General features: G+C 36.1%; 1 protein-coding gene across 1 annotated transcript; it reads left to right on the forward strand.

Moving 5' to 3' along the window:
• The first annotated feature begins 31 nt into the window (after window positions 1-31).
• On the forward strand, window positions 32-23,844 carry Ahcy (adenosylhomocysteinase). The gene is made up of 8 exons (XM_083113065.1): window positions 32-68; window positions 4,057-4,247; window positions 8,030-8,182; window positions 10,032-10,220; window positions 11,620-11,835; window positions 13,764-13,961; window positions 16,961-17,155; window positions 23,432-23,844. Exons 1-8 carry the CDS (start codon window positions 41-43, stop codon window positions 23,561-23,563), a joined length of 1,302 nt encoding a protein of 433 aa, XP_082969191.1. The 5' UTR covers window positions 32-40; the 3' UTR covers window positions 23,564-23,844.
• The last annotated feature ends 1,267 nt before the right edge of the window (window positions 23,845-25,111 follow it).

The raw sequence follows: 25,111 nt of genomic DNA on the forward strand, positions 1-25,111 counted from the left end.
TACAGTGTGTTACTAGTAGATCTAGACAAAGCAGTCAATCATGCCGGAAAAACCTGCATATAAAGTTGGTAAGTACAAAGTGTTCAATAATTTCAAGACTGCAGTATATTTGCGCAGTGGATGGTATTTTGGAATATTACAAATGCATACACTCATGATACATCTTCGTTATGTTTATGTGGAGGGCTGTCGAAAGCGTTGCTACACGTGCATTTCTCACTTTCGTTCTTTGAAGATTTGCCGCTCTTCATGCAAATTGACGATAGTTGAAAAATATAGCCTGTAATATTTCAAAATACATCATATGTTGTTAGAAAGGTGACGAGAAGGTGAAATAACCGTAATAAAATTTTGTCGGCATTTCTGGAAAATCGCGATTGTACGATTGAAACATTTTTTAAGTGAAAGATGACATTTCAGTTGCAACATAATTATAATCTAGAAGGGTTAGTTGTTAAGTTTAAAACAAAGCCAGGTTGAAAATTCATTATAGGAAAAAAAGTTATAATTTAATCACATCGGTAACGGTTTTGATTGTTTTATGATTTCTCCTAGCACAGATACTAATTATCGTAGAATTTTGGAAATCATTGTGGTAATTGTTTACTATCCTTCGGACACCTATAACTTCTGAGTTTCGTCAATTTTTGACATTTGTACTTACCTATCTGCTTCGCGGATCATTTTTTAACGTCTGTCTATTCACGTTTTTTTATCATTTTTTTTTTGAAAAAGTGTTTTTGTAACTGAAGAACGTATGTTTCCGCAAATGGTTTGTGGGGCTATGTGTCAATGGGTCGTGGGGCTATGCGAGAAACCATATTTTTTTAGAAACCAATTTTTAACTATTGTAACCTATTGTGACCCTACCAACGTTAAGAGGTAATCAATGTAAATAAATATAATCCTCGTATATGCAGAGACCGATCCAGACATGAGCAAGCAGTGGCGGTAAGGAAAGTTTTTAACACATTTATGAACACACTACAGAAAATTATATAATTAAGTACATTGTGGTTTATATATTTTTTTGCTCTTTCCGTATTTACCAATAAATGAGAAATAATCATAGGAATTCAAATAATTTTCAGTAACTTATGATGATGACTTAGCATGTTTATTTCTTATTGCCAATTACTGCAGCACCACTTCTAATGCAGAGTACCAAAAACCTTATTGTTGTTAGTAGCCTAGTAGTATCAAAGATGTTAGTAACCTCGTAAGTCCCGCTAAAAGGAGAAGTCTATGCTAAAGCATTTGTGTTGGACAAACAATTTGAAATATTTTTTCAACACCTTCAATTTAACATTAGCTAATAATTGGAAACAAGCACACAAACTATTTTTGAAGGACACAAAAGGCATGACAAATAACTTTCATGTACAACATATGTTTTACACACATGCAACATGTTAACACTAAATTCTGTATTCAAAGTTTCTTAAATACACACATATGTAACACATTATTTACATGCATTACATAATTCATCCACCTCATAACAAACCAATAGCAAAAATGATATAAATCTTACAAATGTGCAAGTTTCTTTTCATCCAACCAATTGTTCGTGCATTTAAGACCAACCTGCTTAGTAGTAACAGTGAAGTGCATAGTTGGTCTTACTTCTCTCTCTGGTAATTTACAATGCATTACAGAAAAGAATGATATTGCTCGCCTTGCTCAGAAGATTATTTTTAGATCCAAATTATTGCAAACTGAAAACAATATGAATTTAACAGGGTGCTGCATTCTCTCTTTTATAGCATTTTAATTTAGATTGTTCGCTGCCCCCTCTGAAGTTTTACAAATTTATGGCGAAAAAAATTACGAAATGTAATTGCATAAAATTTGAAATCTAGGATGGTAATTGCCTCTCTGCACCCCTCCTGGAGGTGCCCTTGGCCGTCTGGAAGAAAAAATAAAGAAACACATGAAAACTAATTCCATCCTGAGTACCATTTTGTCCTACTCTTTTATTCTGCTAGCCTTTTTTTCTTTTTTTTTTTTAGTTCAATGTTTGCACCACTGGCTATATTCCTTCTGTGTCAGGACAAAACGCGAAGTGCACAGCAACTTCATCTTTGTTAAAATCCCCTTCTGCCGAACTATCCCCATCAACGGACTAACATTTTGCCATGAATTTTGGGCTCCTCGGCAAAGCCTGAAATGGTACTTTACTAAACATGTTACGTGGAACATATAGAACGTACTAACAGGTAAACTACCAGTCGCAATACAACTCACATTAAATAATTTCCAAAGTACGACTGACGAAAGAAAAGACAACGGCCTCTGATCTTTGCAGAGACTGCCGACAGTACAGCCAAATAATTGTGGCTTCTCTTCCATTGGCCGTTGTATACAATAACAGCAGTCTCACTACAACACCTAACATTCGGGCCCTCAATGTGACTACGATACATGACACTGTAAGAGTTAATGTTTTCAACTTTGGTTTTGAATAGAGGGTGCAGAAGAAAATTAGCACCCCTTTGTACCCCCCCTGGCACCGCCCCTGCATAGTAGGTATGCAAGTTGTTTTGTTATGTTGTTTCAAATGTCTCAAAACCCATTCTCAATTTCAGCAAAATATTTAATATTACTTTGAACTACCTCAGTTCAGACAACATAAAAATGTAGACATTTTAAGAATTGGGAATTTCAAAACCATAAAGAAGCATTGTGGCAATTTTTGACAGATTTTCTTCACCTTTGCATAAATTGTGTAATGTTTCTTAAACTAAACAATAATAATTTAAAACTGCTTTACAGTGGTCTTCTATAGTCAGGTCATGACAAACACTTCTGAAATTGAAAATGATGACTAATTGCTGAACCTTAGTGAAGGGGTTAACTATACTAAATCATCATGAACTTTGGTTATTACCAGTTTGACATCAATGCTGATCTACTACCATATTTATACCACTGCCTGCAAGCAGTGGTTCTGGTGTTGTATGTTTAAATGATAATGGATAAGTTGTTCGCATATTTTCCAAGGGCACAAATATTTTGGAGCTATGTTAAATATTGTAAGTTAGCAAGTTTTAACTATCACACAGATGCGCACATCATTTTGCCTTATTCTCTTCATATAGGGCTGAGTTTTGGAATATACTTCATCTGAATAGTGCCTATGGTCAGGTAATATAGGTTATTTTTAAATGTTGAACCCTGAAACCAGGAAAAGCTCATGAGAAAAGCTTGAACAGTTGCATGAAAGTGACTTGCCCAATGTATGGAATTCCATGGTCGTTAAGCTATAGTTTGCAACAGTCCTGTGCTTTTATATGCACTCTTAAACTTCACCATTGTATTTCAAATTAAGTGAAATCTGTTGAAACCGTGAGTTTTTCCCACGTCCAAAAATATGCATGTATACCAAAATAAATAATTTTAATGATTATCACTAGGCCCTATTCAAGTTTTACTTAATGGTTATCGTTTCAAGATATTCCTAATTTAAACCAGGAGACAATATATGCTCCTATGCAATAAAAAATACATTCTTTTGTTAATTTATTTGTCTTGCAAAAGATTTTGTAGGCCATATCTACATTTTTTTATCAAAAATAGAGTATCAGGGTTAAAGGTTGAGGAAAATGCTTTTTTTGTTTGTTAATATTTGCATAAGTATTGTAAAAGAATGTTTTGTGATCTCTAACATCTACTGACTTTAGATGACCTTTTTTGACTCTGACCCAGAGGTTATCAAGATATTACATGATAGTTATTCTGGTTGAAACTGCTTTGAAGTCAAATCAGATGTACATGTTCAGCTAAAGATAACCTATGCATTGTAGGTAAACTACAGCCTTTCCTTATCAGTAAAAAATATCTCTTTCCTTGTGACCTCTCACTAGAGACAGAAAACTGCTTAAGAAAAAAAACTATAATTTTGGGATGGAACAAATTAATTTGTACTCTTAGAGTATCTGCTGTGTCTGTATCCTTTAAGTTAGTGTCATTATGGTGTTGGAAAAGTTTAAATTCAATTTTCGTAAAGTTAGCATGTTTGTGGTGTTCTTATTTTACATCATCTTTCTCTTTCAGCCGACATAAAGTTGGCTGATTTTGGTAGAAAAGAAATTATGTTGGCCGAGAATGAGATGCCAGGACTTATCTCTCTGCGTAAGAAGTATGGACCATCTAAGCCCCTGAAGGGAGCCAAGATAGCTGGTTGCTTGCACATGACTGTCCAGACAGCAGTTCTCATAGAAACTCTGTTGGAACTTGGTGCAGAGGTTTGTAAATTTGTAATACATTTTTGATGTTCTTTTGTGTCGCTAGTAGAACTAAGGTACAACAGCTACTTAATCATAACACTTACATTTCCTCAATGGTTTTGCAAATTAGGTGAGCCTTGCGTGTGTGGATTTTCTCATACATGGGTAATTCCATGTATGCATGTCAACCAGTGCATAAACCTTTGGTGTCCTGGATTTGGCTATATTTTGGTATTACAAGTTTCTTATCTGGAATATAGAAAATATTTTTATTTTACTTGTTATGTTTAATGTTGCTGGTTTGAGAGTTATTTGAGTATTGACAAAATTGCCCAAAATCCACTCACCGCTGAAACTTTAAAGACAATTTGTAAGACACCTATTTCAACTACAGGGCTGGGCATGGTCTCATTTTAAAGCTTATGAAGAGGGCTTTCAATTGATATAAAACATGCTTGGTTTTTTTGCAAAAATCAAATTTTGAAAGTTGTTTCAAAATTTTATTTTACAATTTTCAAAAATTTTACGCATATTGGTACACATCTGCTGAAGGTTCGGTCAAAATTTCAAGGTGGTATCTCTTTGTTATCATGAGTGAGAGAGAGTTAAAGCTCAGGTGTGAGTTATCCCTTTAGCTTCTTTGTCCAAGTGGATCAGTTGTGGTGTAGCTGTCAGAATGTGTACATCTCGGTTAACTTCTGTGCTGTGAATTGTTTGAAACTTGCTTCATTAGTGTCTTCATTTTTTTTAAAAAAAAAATCTTGATATGGATGGTAAGAAGTGGTCAGATTACTGTTGTAATCCTTTGAAGAAAGAAAAAAAAAAAAGGAAGACTGGTGTAGGAAAGATCTGAGGAATGTGGCAGCTTAGATGATTTCTTTAAATTATGTAATTGAAGGACACATGAAAATTTGCACTTCCTGTAGACTGCAGTTGGGTGATAAAGATGCAAAAGAGCAAAAAAACTCTTCAGAGAAGGGAATTTTGTCCTGTGCTGACCCCAGACCTGGAAAAACTATACCAGATCTGAAAGAAATATTCAAACTTTTTAAATCTAAATACCCGCTACTTAAGATTGGGTTTTCAAAATTTGTAGAATTAAAACCAAATAGTTGCATAATAGCAGGAGCCAGTGGTACCCACACTGTATGTGTTTGTAGCACTCATCGAAATGTTAAACTAATGATAGCTGGAGTGATGAAGTTGGTATGTATGCTTCTGTATTTATAATGTGGTTAGGTATGTAAAATATGTTAACTTAAATCATCGCATGGTCTTTAAAGGATTTCACTTTTCATATGATACCAGAGAGATACCACCTTGAAAGTTTGACTGAACCTTCAGTAGATGTGTACCAATAGGCTATTTGTAAAAAATTTTTGGAAAATTTAAAATAAAATGAAACAACTTTCAAAATTTGTTTTTAGCAAAAAAAAAAAAAAAAAAAAAAAAAAAAAAAAAAAAAAAAAAAAAAAGCCAAGCATGTTGCATATCAAATAAAAGCCCTCTTCCTAAGCTTTAAAATGAGACCATGCCCAGCCTCAAGTCTCTTACAAATTGTATTTTTAGTTTCAGTGGTGAGCGGTTTTTGGGCAATTTTGTCAATTTTTAAAATTCAATAACTCAAAAACCAGCAACATGAAAAATTTAAAGAAAGACATTTTCTATATTTTAGATAAGAAACGTGTACAGGGTCTGTATTTTAAGTAATGAGAATATTTTTTTTCTGCCGCGACTAGACGTCAGAGCGCGCTGGGACCGGTTGGAGTCGGTAGTGTTGGGTGTGACCTTGAATGCGCTCCAAGCGGCATTTGCCTGCTGGCGTCCGTTGAGGCATGATCACGCGTGGCATGGACGTCTGCAAAGTAGTGTGTGCAAGAGCAAAATGCAGCAAAGCATGGAACAGCGGTACGCGATCAAATTTTGTGTGCGCCTTGGAGAATCTGGTGCAGCAACGCTGGAAATGATTCGGCAAGCGTACGGCAGTGACAGTTTATCACAAGCGCAAGTGTTTCGATGGCACAAAATGTTCAAAGAAGGCCGGGACAGCGTGGTGGGCGAACCCCACGCAAGGCGCCCGTCAACCTAAAGAACCAGAGACAACGAACAACGTGTGCGAGATTTGCTGAACGTGGACAGGCGTGTCAGTGTGCAGTTTATCGCAGATATGCTAGGACTCAATAAAATGGTTGTTCACAAAATCATCACCGAGGATCTTGGGATGAGAAAAATTTACGCCAAGCTCGTCCCGAAAGTTTTGACGGACGAACAATTGCACAACCGTGCGGTCATGTCGCAAGATCTTTTGGAATGCATTGAAGACAACCCGCAGTTTTTTGACAATGTCATTACCGGAGATGAAAGTTGGATCTTCGAGTACGATCCCGAAACAAAACGGCAGAGCACCGCATGGCACACTCCACAGTCTCCTCGACCAAAAGGGCGCGCATGTCCATGTCCAGAATCAAAGCATTGCTGATTGTGTTTTTTGACAAGAAAGGCGTGGTCCACGTGGAATTTGTGCCTGCAGGACAGACAGTCAATGGGGTGTTAAAAGGGTTGAAGAGACGAGTCAACCGAGTGCGACCAGAAATTGCCGCCGATTGGAAGCTCAATCATGACAATGCGCCATGTCACACGTGCTTCGTGGTTAGAGAGTTCCTGACGAAATCTGGCATCACAACGATTTCTCAGCCTCCCTACAGCCCCGACCTTGCCCCTGCAGATTTTTTCCTCTTTCCCAGAGTGAAAACAGCGCTCAAAGGACACCACCACGGAACCCTGGATGCGGTCAAAGCAGCTTGCACGCGTGCTCTGAAGGCTGTCCCAGTTACTGACTTTCAGGGAGCGTACGACACGTGGAAAACTCGCCTGCAGAAGTGTGTTGACGCTCAAGGGGCATACTTTCAAGACTACTAAAGGTTTGTAGCGATATCTGTAATAAATTTTGTTTTCTGGATTTATTCTCATTACTTAAAATACAGACCCTGTATACCAAAATTTAATAAAATCCATGACATCAAATTCCAAAATTTGTTTCCTTGGTTGATTTGACATTGAATTACCCACATGCTTTAATCATGTGTATTCCTCCCCTCTAGTGAGCAGTAGACAAAAAGATGAAATTCGATTATCATACCTTTCATGTCATTAAAAAAATAGTGTCAAGATTATCTTGTCAAATTTGAAAGTTAAAGCATTTAATTGAATGCATGACAGATGTATTCAAAATATCAGATGCGCATATTTTTTATTTTTTTTTGTGTGTGTGGGCATTTTTCTGCCACTTTTGGCTAATCATAACAATGAGGACGAGTGATGAAATTTGTGAAGGGACACTCACAAAGAATGCAGAATGCCCAGGTAAGCACGTGAATGCAGGACCCCGTTATGACTTATTATTAAATAGATCTTGTGTATACTACCTAGCATGTTCAATTACACTTCAAAGTTGTGCGTTCCACTTGTATAGAATAAGAGCTAAAATCAGAACATCTGTACTTCACATTTTCGATGGCAGAAGTCAATATTAATCATGGGTATTTCTGCTGACTGGTAGTGAAGATTTGGACTAATAATTGATATGCTCAAGTTCATTTCCTCCACCTACACTCCAATTTTTCCCTCTGCATCAAAGAAAATGATTTGATGGCCTGTTTAATGATCTAACAGTCTGAGGTGATTTGAATATTATTGAAATTATGACATTTTCATGATTAATGAGATCGAAAATTCATAGCTGATATTCCTGTGCAATAACAGTAATTCATCATCACTAAAGATGCTTGTTTTTTGTGTAGGTTCAGTGGTCCAGTTGCAATATATTCAGCACCCAGGATCATGCAGCGGCTGCCATTGCTGCAAGAGGTGTTCCCGTGTATGCATGGAAAGGAGAAACAGATGAAGAATATATTTGGTGCATCGAGCAGACTTTAGTTTTTAAGGACGAGAAGGTATTGGTGGATATTTCTCTTTTGATAGTTTCCTCAACTTCATATAAGTGTTTCTACATTTCTTTGAATGTCCAGAAAGTGCAGTTTTTTTTGCCTGCACATATTTTTGGTAAATAATAAAAAAAGAATTGGTACAAAAACTGAGCCAATTTCAGGTTCAAAAGAGGTAAATAAAATGAAATTTTGGTGTTATCGTAGCATGTTCCGATAGCACGCTACGTTATAGTGGTGAAAAAGCAGTATATAAAATGTCATTTTGGTTTTAAAAAATGTGAATATAATCCTAAATTTGATTTAAAAACTGCACTTACTACAAAAAAACAACATATCCCTTCTAATAGCACATTTATGTTGTTACGAGAATATTAATTTTTTCCTATATAAAGGGGTCCATTTTTGCTTCTCAAATATTTACAGCAGGATTAATCAGTTTTCTGTGAATTGCATAACACTCAGGATAATCCTCACTTCAGAAAGTGTCACGTGTCTATGTAAGCTCTAAATTTTGTGTTTAAGAGTCTATTTCGCATTTTGCCATTCATTTCGCATTATTTCGTGTCAAAACAGGGTAGGAAAATGCACCTCACACCTTTCAGAAACCTGAGAAATTAACATTACAATGTGTTATTTCACATTTCGTGTTTTTGTCCGAAATGAAATATGCATGCCTCTACTTATATGATTATGCAAGTTCATTTTTTTTTAAACCTAATTCAGATTACCTCACTTAAAGATATTTAATAAAATAATGAAGATGCAGATGCATCTTGAGGTACAATTTTTATCATGTAAATAATACACCAATTGTGTACGGTCCATAAGTTGCTAAGCAATGTTATTGCCTTCTAATCCGTGGGTCGTAGGTTCAATTGCCTGTGATTCAAATGCCACTTGATTTCTGGCCAACAGGCATTTACCTGTTCCTAAACTTAAGCAGTTTTGCTTTCAATTAAGCTCATTGATAAGAGTAGTAAAAATTGCTCTGAAAAAATCTGTGCCAAAAACTATTTTAGTTCATATTTTCTTAGGGCTGAACCAATAAGTATTCCATGACAATTACAACACGTGAGTTTACTAGAGTTTTGCTTTGGAATATTCTAAGTATTGCATGAAGTATTAAAATCACAAAATGCACTTTTTTTTTTGCCACACACTGCTGGTGCAAAATGAATTAAAATTCCAAATTTTGCCTAATTTCCAAGATAGACTCCGTATCAGTATTTGCCCAGTCTAGTTTGTTTTTACTAACCAATCATGTTTATAATACAATATTGTTTCACTTGTCTGTAGTTATGTAGTCTTTCAAATTGAATTAGTTGTTAGAAACTGTCACGCAGTACTAAAAGAATTAGTAAAAATTTAGGTTTAACATTGCTAGCCAATACTCTCATATAGGTATCAAGTCAATCTGTAGTTTCACTAGGTTTACTGAAATTTCAGAAAGTTAATGTTATTCCTTGGTTTGCCAGAAAGTTTTAATAGTAAAGTCAGTTTGAGTTGGTTCCCCGAATTGTGGTGATGTGGCACTAGTTCTCATGCAGAATACTCTTAGCATACACAGAGGTTTAAGTAATGAACCCAAATGTTGGCTTGATAGATTAATGGAAATAAGTGGCACATTCTTCAGCTGTTCAACTCTATAAAGTTGTGCCATGTTATATGAACAGGAGTGTACATAGTGGTAATGACCAAAGTTTAATTCCTGCTAGAGTTTCAAATTTTCAGTAAGTTAATGCAGTTATTGTTGATACATTATTCTAATTTTTTCAGCAGTTTTTGTTTGTTGCATCACATGAGAATTTTCTGTTTTCGGGCTTGTTTTACTAACAGTCTATAACCATTCTTTCAGCCATTGAACATGATTCTGGATGATGGAGGGGATTTGACCAACCTGGTGCACACAAAGTATCCGCAGTTTCTGGCAGGCATCAAGGGGCTTTCCGAGGAGACTACTACAGGAGTCCACAACCTCTATAAGATGATGAAGACTGGAGAGCTGAAGGTTCCAGCATTTAATGTCAACGATTCTGTTACAAAGGTATTGTGCATCTCTTGAGGTACTGATAACTATGAGAGCTCTCACTGAAATGACATGCAACATGGGAATTTCATACCAAAGTGATAAGCAACAAGTTAGACCCCTCAGGTCTGTTAAAAGGCATTCACTGCTCATGCTTAACCAAGATAAGTTGACATGTGAAGCTTGTCAGGTCACTTGAGTACGAAAGGTTTGTTTTGCAAGTGGCACTTGTTCACTTCTGTCTCAAACCTCCACCTCAATCAATACTGACACTAGAGTACTCCATGGGACCACTTTCGCCCGATCATGCTAATTAGTCTCCCATGCTCGGGCTTGATACGCTCAAGTGTATAGAATCAAATATATGTGTAAAATTCACCCTGGTAGTTTCAGCCCATAATCATCTATTCATTTTCATATATCGCTATGTATTGGTAAGATAAACTAAACTACATTTTAACATGGAGATGGTGACTATATGTTCCCTTAAGTTTCAATTTCACTTAACGATCCATATTTGAGGCCCCACTAGTAACAGACAAATTAGTTATAAGTGCACTACTGGGCTTTGAGTGTATACCGATCATTTTGCCTGTTAGTGTTATTCGCTCGAGTGAAGAAGCTGCCAATTCCGTATGCTATCTAGCGTCATCCATCTGAACTATTAGATTAGATGCTCGAGCAAAAAGTCCTTGATGCAGCACTTGCATACACTTGCACACTCTCTACAATATCGATACTTGAAACATCAGAACAATTAAAAAGTTGTTTAGAATATTGATTAATATTGTGCATTTATTGTATTGCAATTATAACATGTCAGTTTGCGTGAGTTTTGATTTAAATTATCTATGAACTTGTAAATAATAAAATTTCAGCCAATTGATATACTTTCACATTCAATTTTATGATCTAGTTAAAGTTGTTACTATGTTCAGGTGTTGGTATTATTGGGAATCTGTAAGAGTTACATTACAATTAGTATCTGAAGTATGAGATCCCAGGTTTTGAACATTTAAGTAAGGTAAAAGTGTATCATTGATTTGTCCCATCATCCATTTAATCAGTTCATCATTCATCTGCATTGTCTCAATTAACACAAAGGACAGAATGCAACATAAAATAACCAAAACAGGAAAGAGATCATTCCTAGTTTAGCTAGAAACTTGTTTGACATTTTCTCGCTAATACACATTAACTTCCCAGGAGTATAATGTGTTTTTAGGTTCAGTCCTTTGAAAATGCATAGTTGAGGGTTCGCTTGTTACACATGTGGAATAATATTGGACCATGAGACCATTTTGTTATATTATTTTTTTATTATAATGGAATAATAGTGTAGAAAAAAGACTAATAGATAAGTTGCTATCTGGTGTATGTATAACGCACACATAATTTTATACTTTTCCGTTTGCAGAGCAAATTTGATAACTTGTACGGTTGCCGTGAATCTCTGATTGATGGAATTAAGAGAGCAACAGATATCATGCTGGCAGGAAAAGTTTGCGTTGTTGCAGGCTATGGTGATGTTGGCAAGGGCTGTGCTCAGTCACTAAGGGCCTTTGGAGCCAGGGTTATCATCACGGAAATAGACCCCATCAATGCTCTTCAGGCTTCCATGGAGGGCTATGAGGTAAGAGCTTGCTTCTGAATACATCATGCAATGCCAAGTTGAGGCTTTGGAGGATATCTTATTTCTTGTCACCTGGTTATTAGTGTATTGATCTAGATTTGAAGTAAAACAAACCTACCAAAAGTAATTTGTAATATATATGGGCTAAATAGATTAAGCAGTGTATTTAATGGGCTACGGGTTAATTTTAGAGCCATGTGGCTGAAGTTCATAAACAGAAGTCAAGGTTGCTTATGTGTAAACTCGACCATACCTAAGGAAATTCGAAAAATATAAAATGAAATACAGTGGAAACCCAATTTTTACATTCCTGGATTTTACAATACATTCAATATTCATGGTCCCAATAAAGCAAAATGTTAGTTTTTTTTCCTTCAGATTTTGCATTTTCCTGTATTTTAAGCTTTTACACCTTGGTCCTCTGAAAAACTTAAAATCGAGGTTCTACTCTACCGTGGAACGTGCTATAGGTCTCGTGCGACAACTTGAGCTCGGGAAAGTGGAAATTGGAGGGGCCATGTGGGTTTTGTCAAGAAAAAGGTGGGTTGATGCATCAAAATTCCAGTGTTACAACCTACAGTTGTAAGCAATGTCTGGTCACTCAGTTTAGATGTAGATTTGCATAATTGCGAAGCCATGAAAGAAATGTGACAAGAAAAGCACAAACCCAGTTTCCAAAGGTACCAGCCGACCTCCTTGGCACACAAACGAACATCATATATACGATTCCAGTGGCAATGTGACAAAGATGCATGACCTGTACCACCAAATGGAAAACGTAGGAGGCTTATAATGGCATCTTTTGACATAGTGCAGTTTCCTATGAACTTACGAATGTAAAATATTTGGGCCCCATAGTGAAAAATACATATATCGAGAATACCGTAACGCATATACCTATTGATGTCAAAGGGGGGTGGACGGATGTTTTAATCTAAAGACTTGCGTAATGAAAGGGAGAAGGAGGGAAATAGGGGAAGAGGAGCTCGCAGCACTGCATACAAAACAGCTGTGGCTGTAGTAGGTAAGGTTAGAAGGTCGATATACTTCCTTTGTCAATTAAAACAACATACTCTATGTATACAGCTTTGCTAGGAAATGCTCCTGGTCATCAGGCATTCTGGTAACATTTATTGGGAATAGCAAGAAATTAGTGCGGTTGCAAACCCTGCTTTTGAAGGGCTGAGAACTCATTATGAGGGTTGTCACTGCCTCCGTGGTCAACTCGAATACTTTCTCCCCAGAGCTAGAGTTGTGGCACGAGACCTATAATTGTGTGTTTGAGATTAATCAGCAATCTATTGGTATTTGCCAATAGAGCCATATTGGATTCAGGCTCCTATAGAATGACTTTTAAATTATTTAAATATGCCATAAAAATTTTAAGAAATGGCCTAAAAATAATTTTCGCTCTTAAAATGAAAGCCTTTTTTCCATAATTACCAGAGAACAGTTGAATAATTAAAAAAAAAAAAACTTGTTTATTGGTTTAAACTGCCATAGGAAAGGAAAAAAGACAGTTATGTGCTAATGTGTTGTAAATAATAATAATAATAATAAAAAAAATTCTTTCTGGGTGTTAACTGAATGGAAATGAACCATTATCAGGTGTAGCATTGTCTTCAAGTCCCAGGAAAAAAAGATCACTTTTCGTGAACTTCAGATCCATAAATCAGTAAAATTGCCCATAATGTTATAGATCCCATATATCTATAAATAGCTTGCAATTCCATGTACAGTTTTGTTGCTTCTAATGAATATAAATGTATAATTCCCATGTGTAATATATCACATTTCCATGCACTGTTACCTGTGTAGGAACGTTTTAATCCCACTTAAATTGTAATTTTTAGATTAATAAAGATACCTTTATTCTCAGTGTGAATAGAATCAATTTTACTCATTGATTTTGAATGGAATCTTTCCAGGTAACCACAATGGAAGAAGCTTCAAAGGAAGGTCAGATCTATGTGACAACCACTGGTTGCAAGGACATCATTCGTGGGGAGCACTTCATGCAAATGAGGAACGACTCCATTGTTTGTAACATTGGCCATTTCGACTGTGAAATTCAAGTAAATTGGCTGGAGAAGAATACCGTGGAGAAAGTGAACATCAAGCCCCAGGTAACTGTAGTGTATTGTAAGGGTATCGAACAGGCTGTGCATTGAGAAATAGTTAGAATAGTTAATGAGTAGATTTTTAACAAGGGTCTACCATCACTGTTGTCGGTAGTGGAGACACTATTGATGCCATTTTAATTACCAATGTTCGCTCTAAATCTAGATTTTGTGAGAAATGCCTAAGAACCACCTCATGACAAAATAACATATTTTCTAAGTGCATAAGAATAGCTAGAAGTATGCATATTGGTAGGGGCATGCATAATTAGTTTTTGACGAAAAAAACAAACAAAAAAAACATTGTAGTGTTAATTTTTCATGTTTTTGAAAGTTGAGAGATTCATTTTGCTACCACGTTTTGTCACGAAATAATGCGAATTGAACTGCAAAATAGACTCTGAAACACAAAATTTAGTGTTTATCTACCAGCGCAACACCTTTTGAGGTCTGAATTATCCTGCAAGTTATGCAATTCACGGACAATTGGTTAATTCTGCTGTTAATATTGGAGAGGCAAAAATGGACTCCTTTACACAAATAAACTTAATGCTCTGATATCTACATGAACGTGCTATTAGCAGTGAAATGTTAATTTTGTGTAATAAGTAGGAACATTGAATTTTCGCGATGCACGAAATCGTGAAATGTGAAAAAAAAGATGCAATTTTGAACATTCTGCACGTAACTACACCCCCAATGATGAAATATGCATGAGTTTTATTCGCGAAATAACCGTGAAATATTATCAAATTAAGTAGAGAACACGCAAAAACCGGCAATCGAGGTTGTGCGTGCAAACTGTCGATTTGTAACGAAACGTTTGTCTAGTTTCCTACCACTTGCAGCTGAAGAACGTTTTATCGTCGATCACATCAGGAAGATGCTGCAAATTGGGATTTCCCATGCACATAATCTGTTTGAAAACTTCGCTCCCTGTCAAGCTGCATTCCTTTCTTCCCCCGAATATTCATTTTAGAAATGAAGCGATTTTGTGTTGATGTTTTATTTTTGGTTGGACAGCTAAGTACTTGTGTATGTGTACAGTATATAAAAATGAAGAAATAGTTTATCAATTTACAGCTCTTTTGTAAGTTGTTTCCTCTCAAGATGAAAAAGTGTGTGCCAATTTTTTTTCCACCGCTGATCTAACATTTTATTTACCTCTCTCCTCAGTTTTTATTTACCATAAATTTGTGTCCCTAGTAATAAGTGTAGTTTTTAAATCAAATTTAGGATTTTATTCACAATTCTGAAAGCAAAATGTCCTTTTATATACCACTTTTCATCTGATTTTTCACCGCTATAACACCGAATTTTTGCTTTTTTATTTACAAAAATTATGTGCCTCTACATATTGGTACTTGAATTAGTCAAATTTATGCAATTGTATTCATGGTCTAGTTGGTAGGAGGCCTGTGTTCGATTCCTGGGATAGGTGATCTAAGGTCAGAATTTTTCTGGCCTTGTCCCTATATAAAGCAGCTCCGTGGCTTACCCAGTCTCAAATCCACGGATACCCAGGGGCAACCCTGGATAGTAAAGGTGGCCAGAGCATGCTCCGAAATGGCAAAGATCGAGAATACGTAGGTACCCTACCCCCACATCTGTGCCTTCATGGCATGGTGCTATATGCACGGGGAACTTGACCTTACCTTCAACAGATATTATCAGCAATAATTACCAAATAATCAGTCCCTTTTTAAACATTAAAAGTTGAATGATGATAACAATTTGTACAAGAGCCTCCCAAATGGCATAGTGGTAACATTGTTAAACTAACAGACCTATGCAGAGGGCTGTTATTCTTCAAACTATACGTTGGTTATCACTGGCATTTGTGGTGGTGTGGTAGCATTCTCAACTTCGATTCCAATCAACAGCAGAAACTTTTTCAGGAAGCAAAAGGTGTTTGACTAAATATTTATTTGTATATATGGGAACGTCAAGAGTGGTAAACCTTAAATTCCAGACAGCTGTCTCGATGGCAGCAGACAATCGGATACCACGTGATAGGTGCAGAAACCAGATAAGACTCGTAGCTTATTCATCACATTCCTTGTTTGACCAAACATAGATATGCATTGAAGACCACAAAGAATGCTTTAAATTCAAATTGACGAAAGTTCCTAATGCTTTTTTAAAGAAATTAATGAAAAGAATTACTTGGAGAGTGAATGATGATAATCAAAAATATGTTGTGCTCTCACAAGCGTTTTACCAACTACTCTACGTCACTGGTAGCAATCTTCTTGAAATGCATTGATGACTGCGCAAGCTACCACTTGGCTATGTGACGAACACTGTTGCAAATTGTGAGAATTATTTATTGTCCGTCAGTGCACAGTACTTTGCAAGGTATTGTTAAATATGTTTTTCCTAAACTATTCGTAATTATGCCAATTTGTGTTCCAACTTGACAGCGATTTTGTTTCCAACGTTTCTCCATTTCCAATTTTAACATGCCGAATTGCAAATATTCCCTAAAATTATTCATCATACTTAAATTTTCCTTTTGTTCTCTATTAATATCTTGGGTGAATATAGTTCATGACTTCGTGTTGTAAACAGGAATGTGAATCTTTCACCACTGTTTCTCGCCTAGTAGAGGGACCTGTAGTATGTGCTCAAGAGCTATGTTGCCAAATTTCTGGACTTAAATATCTTTCAGGGTGTCAGATAACATTTGGAGAAGTGTACAATTCTGAACTAAATGTTTAGAAGCTGAGACTTTAAAATCTTTTAAAAAATTATTCCCTATGCATTGCACATTGCCATGGACACACATAGAAGATATGAAAGTTCTGTTCCACACATTCTTGATCTTAGGCATGGTGGAAGGCTGGGTAAGCCCCAGCACCATTTATGCAGGAACGTTGATAGAATTTTTTTTTCTCAAATACAGATCCTGGACTTGAAACCTGGTCTTCTGCATGGCAGTGGACCACAACTGCACATTGTCAAAGCAAATTGTATTTAAGTTCGCTTTTCTTTTTCCACTACAGGTAGATCGATACAAACTATCGAATGGAAACCACATCATTCTGTTGGCAGAAGGACGGTTGGTTAATCTTGGTTGTGCCATGGGACATCCATCATTTGTGATGAGCAATTCGTTCAGCAACCAAGTGATAGCACAAATTGAATTGTGGACAAAGCCAGGCCAGTATCCAGTAGGTGTCCACATGCTTCCCAAAAAGGTGAGTCATCTGTGCAAAACCTGTTTTGATCTGTGTTGTACAAATAACTTCAAATTACAAACGACGTGTTTTTCAGATAGACCAGGTTAAATGATGGGAATATGATGATGGAAATAATGCTGGTTTAACCTGACTGGTCATCCAAGAACACTTGTTTGTATTGCTTCACCCTGAAAGCTTCAATTCCTACTTACAAATTGGTACAATTTTCGCAAATTACTGTAAGGAATGGACATCACTTCACCAGGATTCAAAACTGGCTTCTGTACTTTGCATTTCAACTGCAACTTGTAGCATGACACATAACTGAATCTATGAGGTTACTGTTCTGGGTGTGCAATTCTGATCCTTAGTCATGGTGGAGACTGCCAGTGTGGTATTTAAGAAAATTCCAGGGGGGGAAATTCTACTGACTATCTAGAAACAGCATGAGATAATATTTATACGTGTGTGTGTGTATGTACTTTTGTGGTCGCTAGAGGAATGGGGTCAGGGGGGGGGGGGGTATCGTGACAATTTTAAATGGTAAATGGGGTCACTCCACACTTTGATTTATGCTACTGAACCTTTAAAAGAAAAAGAGCTTCAAACAAAACCTATTTTTAGATAATTTCTGAAAAATTGCCTCTTTAAATTTGTATAGGTCAATCCATATGAAGTCATACAACCTGGTTGCTTGACCATTTTTAAAAAAGTTTATTTTTTATGTGGTGTGAGCCTCATATATTGACAGTTCAGAACCACTCTTATTATATTTTTACTATCACCGATTTGAAGATGGCGGGCATTTTTTTATCATGGCGCGCGTCATTTTCCCCATTCGTAAGCAACAGCGGCAACTTTTTTTTTCTCAGCTCTGGTTAGTCCTACGACAATGAGACAAAATCTGTGATGTTAAGCACATTATAGGCTACAATTATATTTCTGTGTAATTTTCTAAATATTATTCCTTCATAATAAATTTGAGGGTCAAAATTGTGTATTTTAATTGCTCAAAATGACATTTTCGGACATTTTTTGGGGGGGAAAGGCAGTTTGTTTGACACTTGAATTTTTTTGTGCAAGTACCTGTGTACCAATAGAGTACGTTAAAATTATTTGAAGCTTGAGACTTTAATATTTGTTTTTCTACAGGGTCATAAACATGTACTTTTTGTTAAAAAATTCCAAGTTCAGGGTTAAATATCTCTGGTGGGCAGTTGTTTAAAAATCTGAAATTTGTACACAATACAGTACTTCATGATAAGTAACTTCAGTAAAAATTTTGAGTTTGAGATTTAATTGGTTTAAGAGATACAAAACTCGTGAAAAATTCAACATTTTACATTAAATATGGCATGTCTAATTTCATTTCTTATTAACATTTTGTGTTGAAATTCTGCAAACTGTAATTTGGAATGTCAATGAACAACATTACAATCCTGAAATGGTTCTGCAATAAAGTATATATACGAGGGCATGCTGAAAAGTAACGCTTCCTATATTTTTATTTTCTTTGTTACCTTGTAAACGCATTTTGGATTTTGAGCAACCATACATTGCACTTATTGACTTTCCCGCTTCTCAATTGAAGGTTTCAAACTTCTATCGCCAGGGGGTGCTGAACCTTTGCGAGGAAAATCGCAACATGTAACCATGCAATGTCGGTGAATCGCTTGAAGTAGCGTGCAGTGATCGAGTTTCTAAACGCAGAAAATGTGCTACAAATTGACATTCATCTGAGACTGAGGGCACTTTATGGCGATGAATGTGTAGACATCAGTACTGTGCGATCGTGGGCTGTTCATGCTCGTCAAGATAACCCCAGCTGAACACTATTCCGATGACCTCCATCAGTTGCATTTCGCGCCTTTCATTCCATTCTCTCACATAGCTGAGATTTCTTCAGCTGGGGTTATCTTGACGAGCATGAACAGCCCACGATCGCACAGTACTGATGTCTACACATTCATCCCCATAAAGTGCCCTCAGTCTCAGATGAATGTCAATTTGTAGCACATTTTCTGCATTTAGAAACTCGATCACTGCACGCTACTTCAAGCGATTCACTGACATTGCATGGTTACATGCTGCCATTTTCCTCGCAAAAGTTCAGCACCCCCTGGCGATAGAAGTTTGAAACCTTCAATTGAGAAGCGGGAAAGTCTTATAAGTGCAATGTATGGTTGCTCAAAATCCAAAATGCGTTTACAAGGTAACAAAGAAAATAAAAATATAGGAAGCGTTACTTTATTGCAGAGCCATTTCAGGATTGTAATGTTGTTCATTGACATTCCAAATTACAGTTTGCAGAATTTCAACACAAAATGTTAATAAGAAATGAAATTAGACATGCCATATTTAATGTAAAATGTTGAATTTTTCACGAGTTTTGTATCTCTTAAACCAATTAAATCTCAAACTCAAAATTTTTACTGAAGTTACTTATCATGAAGTACTGTATTGTGTACAAATTTCAGATTTTTAAACAACTGCCCACCAGAGATATTTAACCCTGAACTTGGAATTTTTTAACAAAAAGTACATGTTTATGACCCTGTAGAAAAACAAATATTAAAGTCTCAAGCTTCAAATAATTTTAACGTACTCTATTGGTACACAGGTACTTGCACAAAAAAATTCAAGTGTCAAACAAACTGCCTTCCCCCCCAAAAAAATGTCCGAAAATGTCATTTTGAGCAATTAAAATACACAATTTTGACCTTCAAATTTATTATGAAGGAATAATATTTAGAAAATTACACAGAAATATAATTGTAGCCTATAATGTGCTTAACATCACAGATTTTGTCTCATTGTCGTAGGACTAACCAGAGCTGAGAAAAAAAAGTTGCCGCTGTTGCTTACGAATGGAGAAAATGACGCGCGCCATGATAAAAAAATGCCCGCCATCTTCAAATCGGTGATAGTAAAAATAAAATAAGACTGGTTCTGAACTGTCAATATATGAGGCTCACACCCCACAAAAAATAAACTTTTTTAAAAATGGTCAAGCAACCAGGTTGTATGGATTCACCCTATACTGACATAAAGAAAAGAAGGCCAAGTTTATTTTATTATCAGAACAGCTAATCTGTACTGGGCCTACAGTTTTGAAAGTTAGATTTTGACACCCACCCGCAGAACTCTAGTCTCTACCTTTTGTGGATCTGAATCAAACTTAGGCATTAACTTTTTTTTTTTTGGAAGGGGGGAGGGTTGCGCAGAATCTAAAAGTTTTATACTCCATAAAAATTGCACCCAAAACTACTTTGCTAAATTGCGGAATCATAAAAATTACTCATTAACTTGCTTCTCTGGTCCCAGAGCTTAACACAACTTCCATTAGCTTGTTAATTCTCAAAATTTGTTAGGTAAGCATGTGTTCCCGCCAAGTTATGCCTATTTAGTCTGGGACTCCTTGAATATAAGACAATAGCGATTACCACTACTATATATCTAATGCCAATCATTATGTATGTAATTTCATGATCAATTCTTGTTACGGAACTGATCATGAGAATGAATTTAATATCGATTCTTTTCTTGTGTACTTTGTCATCATATTTTATATATATGTTTAGCTTGCTGCAAAATTACAAAACTACCAACTTGGCAATGCATGCTGAAACCGAAAAATATTTCCAACAAAGGATACCATATTCCATCTCACCCATGTGTTTTAATTCTGTGATGTTGAAATATTTTGTATGTCTAACTTCATCACTAGGTGCATCAAGCCATTGCAGTGTAATTTTCAATTTGTAAAATTTTTCATGGGCAACCAACAATCAAAAAGAACTCACCACTTGGCCCAAGTTCCATTTGTTTTATTGAGATTTCATCATGCTACGAATGCAATTTTTACATGGTTCGATTTTGATTTAAGTCTGTTAACACATGTTAAAATTTTGTTCCAATTTATGATTTCATGGTTAGGTTAGGCAGGCCAGGTTTGGTTCAGTTAGAATGGAAAATACTTTTTCCATGGGAAGCATGTATGCTTGCGTAATTTTTAAGTTGTTTTTAAACATAAATAAATTATTTTTGAAATCCAAACAGTGCACATTACTTTAAGGAAGGTTAAAATTTCGTGTGACAATGATTTCCAAAATTCTACAATAATTAGTCTTTCTGCTAGGAGAATTTGAAAGGAAATCAGAAAACAATCTGAACCATTACCCACCACTTTACTACTACTTCCTTCTTGTGTAGATGCACTTCAGCAGTTGCAAATATTGAGAACGGATCCTTTGATCAACAGTATTCGCTGTCACCAGCTTTATCAGATTTTGTTCAACTTGAAGGCAGGTTCCCGATATTTCAGTCTGGAACTTGTAATGCTCACTTCTTTCACTAACATCCTAGCTAAAAAATGACTTCGTAAACGGCTATTGCTCTCGCGTCAAAAATTCCATGTAAGATATCTTCGTGCACTATTGTTACACTCAGACACGTTCTGTGGCGACAAGTTCGAGTTACGAGACAATTCATTTGTAACTTCCACATTCATTTGGGTGGCATTTTCCTGCCAAATTCCATGGACAAAGAGGGAAAAGTGGAGGTGGTCTTCAACCCTGGACACTTGTTTGACAGTTACAGGAATAGAGCAGCACTTGAGGTCACATCTGTGTTTTCCAAATGGAGATTCCAGTTGTCTTCCTGGAAATTGCATTACACTTCCTAATTACTCCTCAACTGCTTGTCACCACTTGAGTATTGTATTGATATCTGTGGAGCTACAAATGGTGCCCACATTGTGGTATACCAGTGTACATAAAAACTTTTAAGTTACTTTGGACAAGAAAGTTAATAAACTGTACAGATGCTAAAATATATGTGTGTGTATATATATTAAGTTCTACTGCCTGCCTTAACTTTCCCTCTAACCACTTTTACATCCACCCCTCGAAGGTATTCATTGTTGAGGAGCTGGTTGAGCCCCAGAGCAGCCAGCACATGCTTGGATATTAACAGAAGGAGTCTACCAAAATAACAAATCCAAAATTATTTACTTTTTATGACCTTTTTTTTCATCTTAACCTTAATTTAATTGATGCCTACTTATGTAAAGTATGAAATTAGCAATTAAGAAAATAAATATTTTTTGCTTAATGGAAAACCACTACCAAAATATTTCAGATAAAAACTGAAGCGTTATTTTAACAAGAGAATTAACTTGCTTTGTATATTAATGCACCTAATGCTTCAGACTTCATCTTGGATGGGGAATGTCTACATTACTTTAATATTTTTACAAAACTTCACACATACAAGAATGTGCTTCCTAAGTAACAAAGTTAAACAAATCTTAACCACAACTCAATTCGATTTTGGATTTCCAAATATAAACAATCGTCACACAAAGCTTGCATAAGATAGGATAGGTGTAGACCAGAAAAATAATAAAGCAGCTATCACTCAATCCACTGCTTAAATTGTCATCATAAATTAAGAACGAGAGCAATTCAGCCAGTTAGCTGATAGCAGGGCATCAGGGTTTTACAGTCTCTGAAAACACCAAAAAGCCATAGTACACCCTGGACTGCATCTTAGACAAGCAAGGCTCTGGCATCGGGACCCACAGCCAGACTGAGGCTTGTATTGTCCCTGTTTGTTTGTGATTGTCCATTCATCCATCTTATCTTACCACCATTCATCCTCATCTTAAAGATTAGCCAAAAGGGGAAGAAAAGCGAAGTAAAATAAACCAAATCATTTATTTTTATAGCAAAAATTCTTGACCAAAAGTAAAATTTAATGAATTCTTGACCTACCTGTTGATTTCTTTACTTTTTCTTCACTGGTAAACACCCTGTAACAGCAAAATTCCCACAGGATATGTACTATGTACATAGGAATTTCAGGGGAAAATGCATGCTTGAACAGGACTCGAACCTGGGTCTTTTTGCATACAGTGCCATTGCTCTACCAACTGAGCCAGCCCTCATTTTGCCAGATTTTTCACCCTTGCTGTTTGACCATTACCAATCCCATGCAGGTAAAACAGCAAAAAATCAGGGGTGGCTCAGTTGGTAGAGCAATAGCACGGTGTGCCATTCGAGTTCTGGTTGAGCCTGCATTTTTTGCTGAAAGCTCAACATTTATTTATTCCAGTTTTGGAGTAATTGCTTTAAAAGAGATGCACCTACCTCAATCTGTTTCTTCCCTCACTTAAAAGAATGGAAATGTATGTAGCTAGGGGTGCGTTCATTCTAAAATTATTCTTAATGTGCACTATACCATTAGATAACTTAATGAAAATTCATAACTACTTTTTTTTTCACTAATATCTAGTTGGATGAAGAAGTAGCAGCTCTTCACTTGGAACACTTGGGAGTGAAGCTGACCAAGTTGAGCACAGACCAAGCTTCGTACCTTGGAATACCACAGAATGGACCATACAAACCTGACCATTACCGCTACTGAACACCACAAAGAAGACTGTCTGGTATCCCACCGAATCCAATAATACTGTAATTGTTACTCTATGGAAGTAACAAAGAATTTGAAAGGGGCTGCACAATTTGAAATACAATTCATACAAAATGTATATTTTGTAACATTCCTAATGGATTTTACGAAGTAAAGAAATTTGTAAAAAAATATACGTATGTACATATTTTTAAAATGTTGCAATTTGGGGGTGGTCTCAACCTGAGGAGGAATTCAGAGCAAATGTGGCTTAACTCCATTCCTGACAGTTTTGAGAAAAAGGCACATTAAATCAGGGTTGGCCAGGGTGGGCCCAGCCCTGTTTCCCCCATTGCAGGTTTTTTTCCAGAAAAACCCAGTCAAAAGGTGTTTTTTTCAGAAAATGTTGTAAATTATTGCTTTAAATATTTGTGAGGTTCTAAGACTGTCAAAATTCTTTGGCAAACTTGTAAAGAAAAGACTTACAAGACATAGTGTTTTTTTTCAGGCTATTGTCCTCAAATTATGCTAGAAATGGACTTTTAACCCACATATATATCCAAGAAACAAAAAAGAAAAAGTATCAGAAATGTTTAGATAAAACCTTTGTATTTATTGATGCAGCATACTTGAACTAAGCTTATAATTTTGAAATGTGGGAGCACTTCGGTTATGTGGGGGAAACCATGGTGGCACATCATAGTTTCAGGTGATGATCAATGGTGCACGAAACTAACATTATGTACTTGCACTATAATTTGACACTAAAATTATCAAAATATGGTGCATGATTTAGGAGGAGCTTGCATTAGGGTGGATGGAGAGAGAGGGATAAAACTAACTCCCTAGCCTTCTTAAAACCCGAAGGTTCATGGCTGCAGCAACACAGGCCTTCCATCTTTCCCTATCTTGAGCAAGATGTATATACTCTTTTCCATCCCTACCAATTTCCCTTAGGTCCATCTCAACGTTGTCCCTCCATCTTCATCTTGGCCTTCCTACAGGTCTCTTACCATCAGGTTTCCCAACAAGAATCCTGTAAACTCCTCTTTCCTCTCCCATTCGTGCCACATGGACGGCCCACCTAAGTCTTCTTGATTTAATTATTCTAATAATATCTGGACATGAATACAAATTATGTAGTTCTAAATTATGTAACCTTCTCCACTCACCTGTCTCCTCATCCCTTTTAGGTCCAAAGATTTTCCTAAGGATCTTATTTTCAAATACTCTCAATTTATGTTCCTCTTTCAATGTAAGGGACCAAGTTTCACATCCATATAATACTACAGCCAAAATTACTGTTTTGTATATTTTAACTTTTAGTTTCTTAGATATTAAACGAGAAGACAAAATTTTATGAAGAGAGAAGTAACATGCATTTCCTGAATTAAGCCTACTTTTTATTTCCTCTTTAATATAATTTTCATTTGTTAATATTACTCCTAAGTATTTGAATTTGGAAACTGGTTCAAACGAGTTGTTATCAATAATTAGATTTTGATTATTACCTAACACTTGGTTTCTGCCTGTAAGCATATATTTAGTTTCTCTTTGTTAACT

The sequence above is a fragment of the Lepisma saccharinum genome, chromosome 27 (assembly GCF_977018435.1).
Source record: "Lepisma saccharinum chromosome 27, izLepSacc3.1, whole genome shotgun sequence".
Taxonomy (NCBI): Eukaryota; Metazoa; Arthropoda; class Insecta; order Zygentoma; family Lepismatidae; genus Lepisma; species Lepisma saccharinum.

What these genes read in the sequence shown, in the direction of transcription:
- Ahcy (XM_083113065.1), top strand. Translation starts at nt 41, where the DNA reads ATGCCGGAAAAACCTGCATATAAAGTTG. An exon ending in AAAACCTGCATATAAAGTTG is followed by an intron (nt 69 to 4,056) that starts GTAAGTACAAAG and finishes TTTCTCTTTCAG; the next exon opens with CCGACATAAAGTTGGCTGAT. An exon ending in AAGTGAACATCAAGCCCCAG is followed by an intron (nt 13,962 to 16,960) that starts GTAACTGTAGTG and finishes TTTCCACTACAG; the next exon opens with GTAGATCGATACAAACTATC.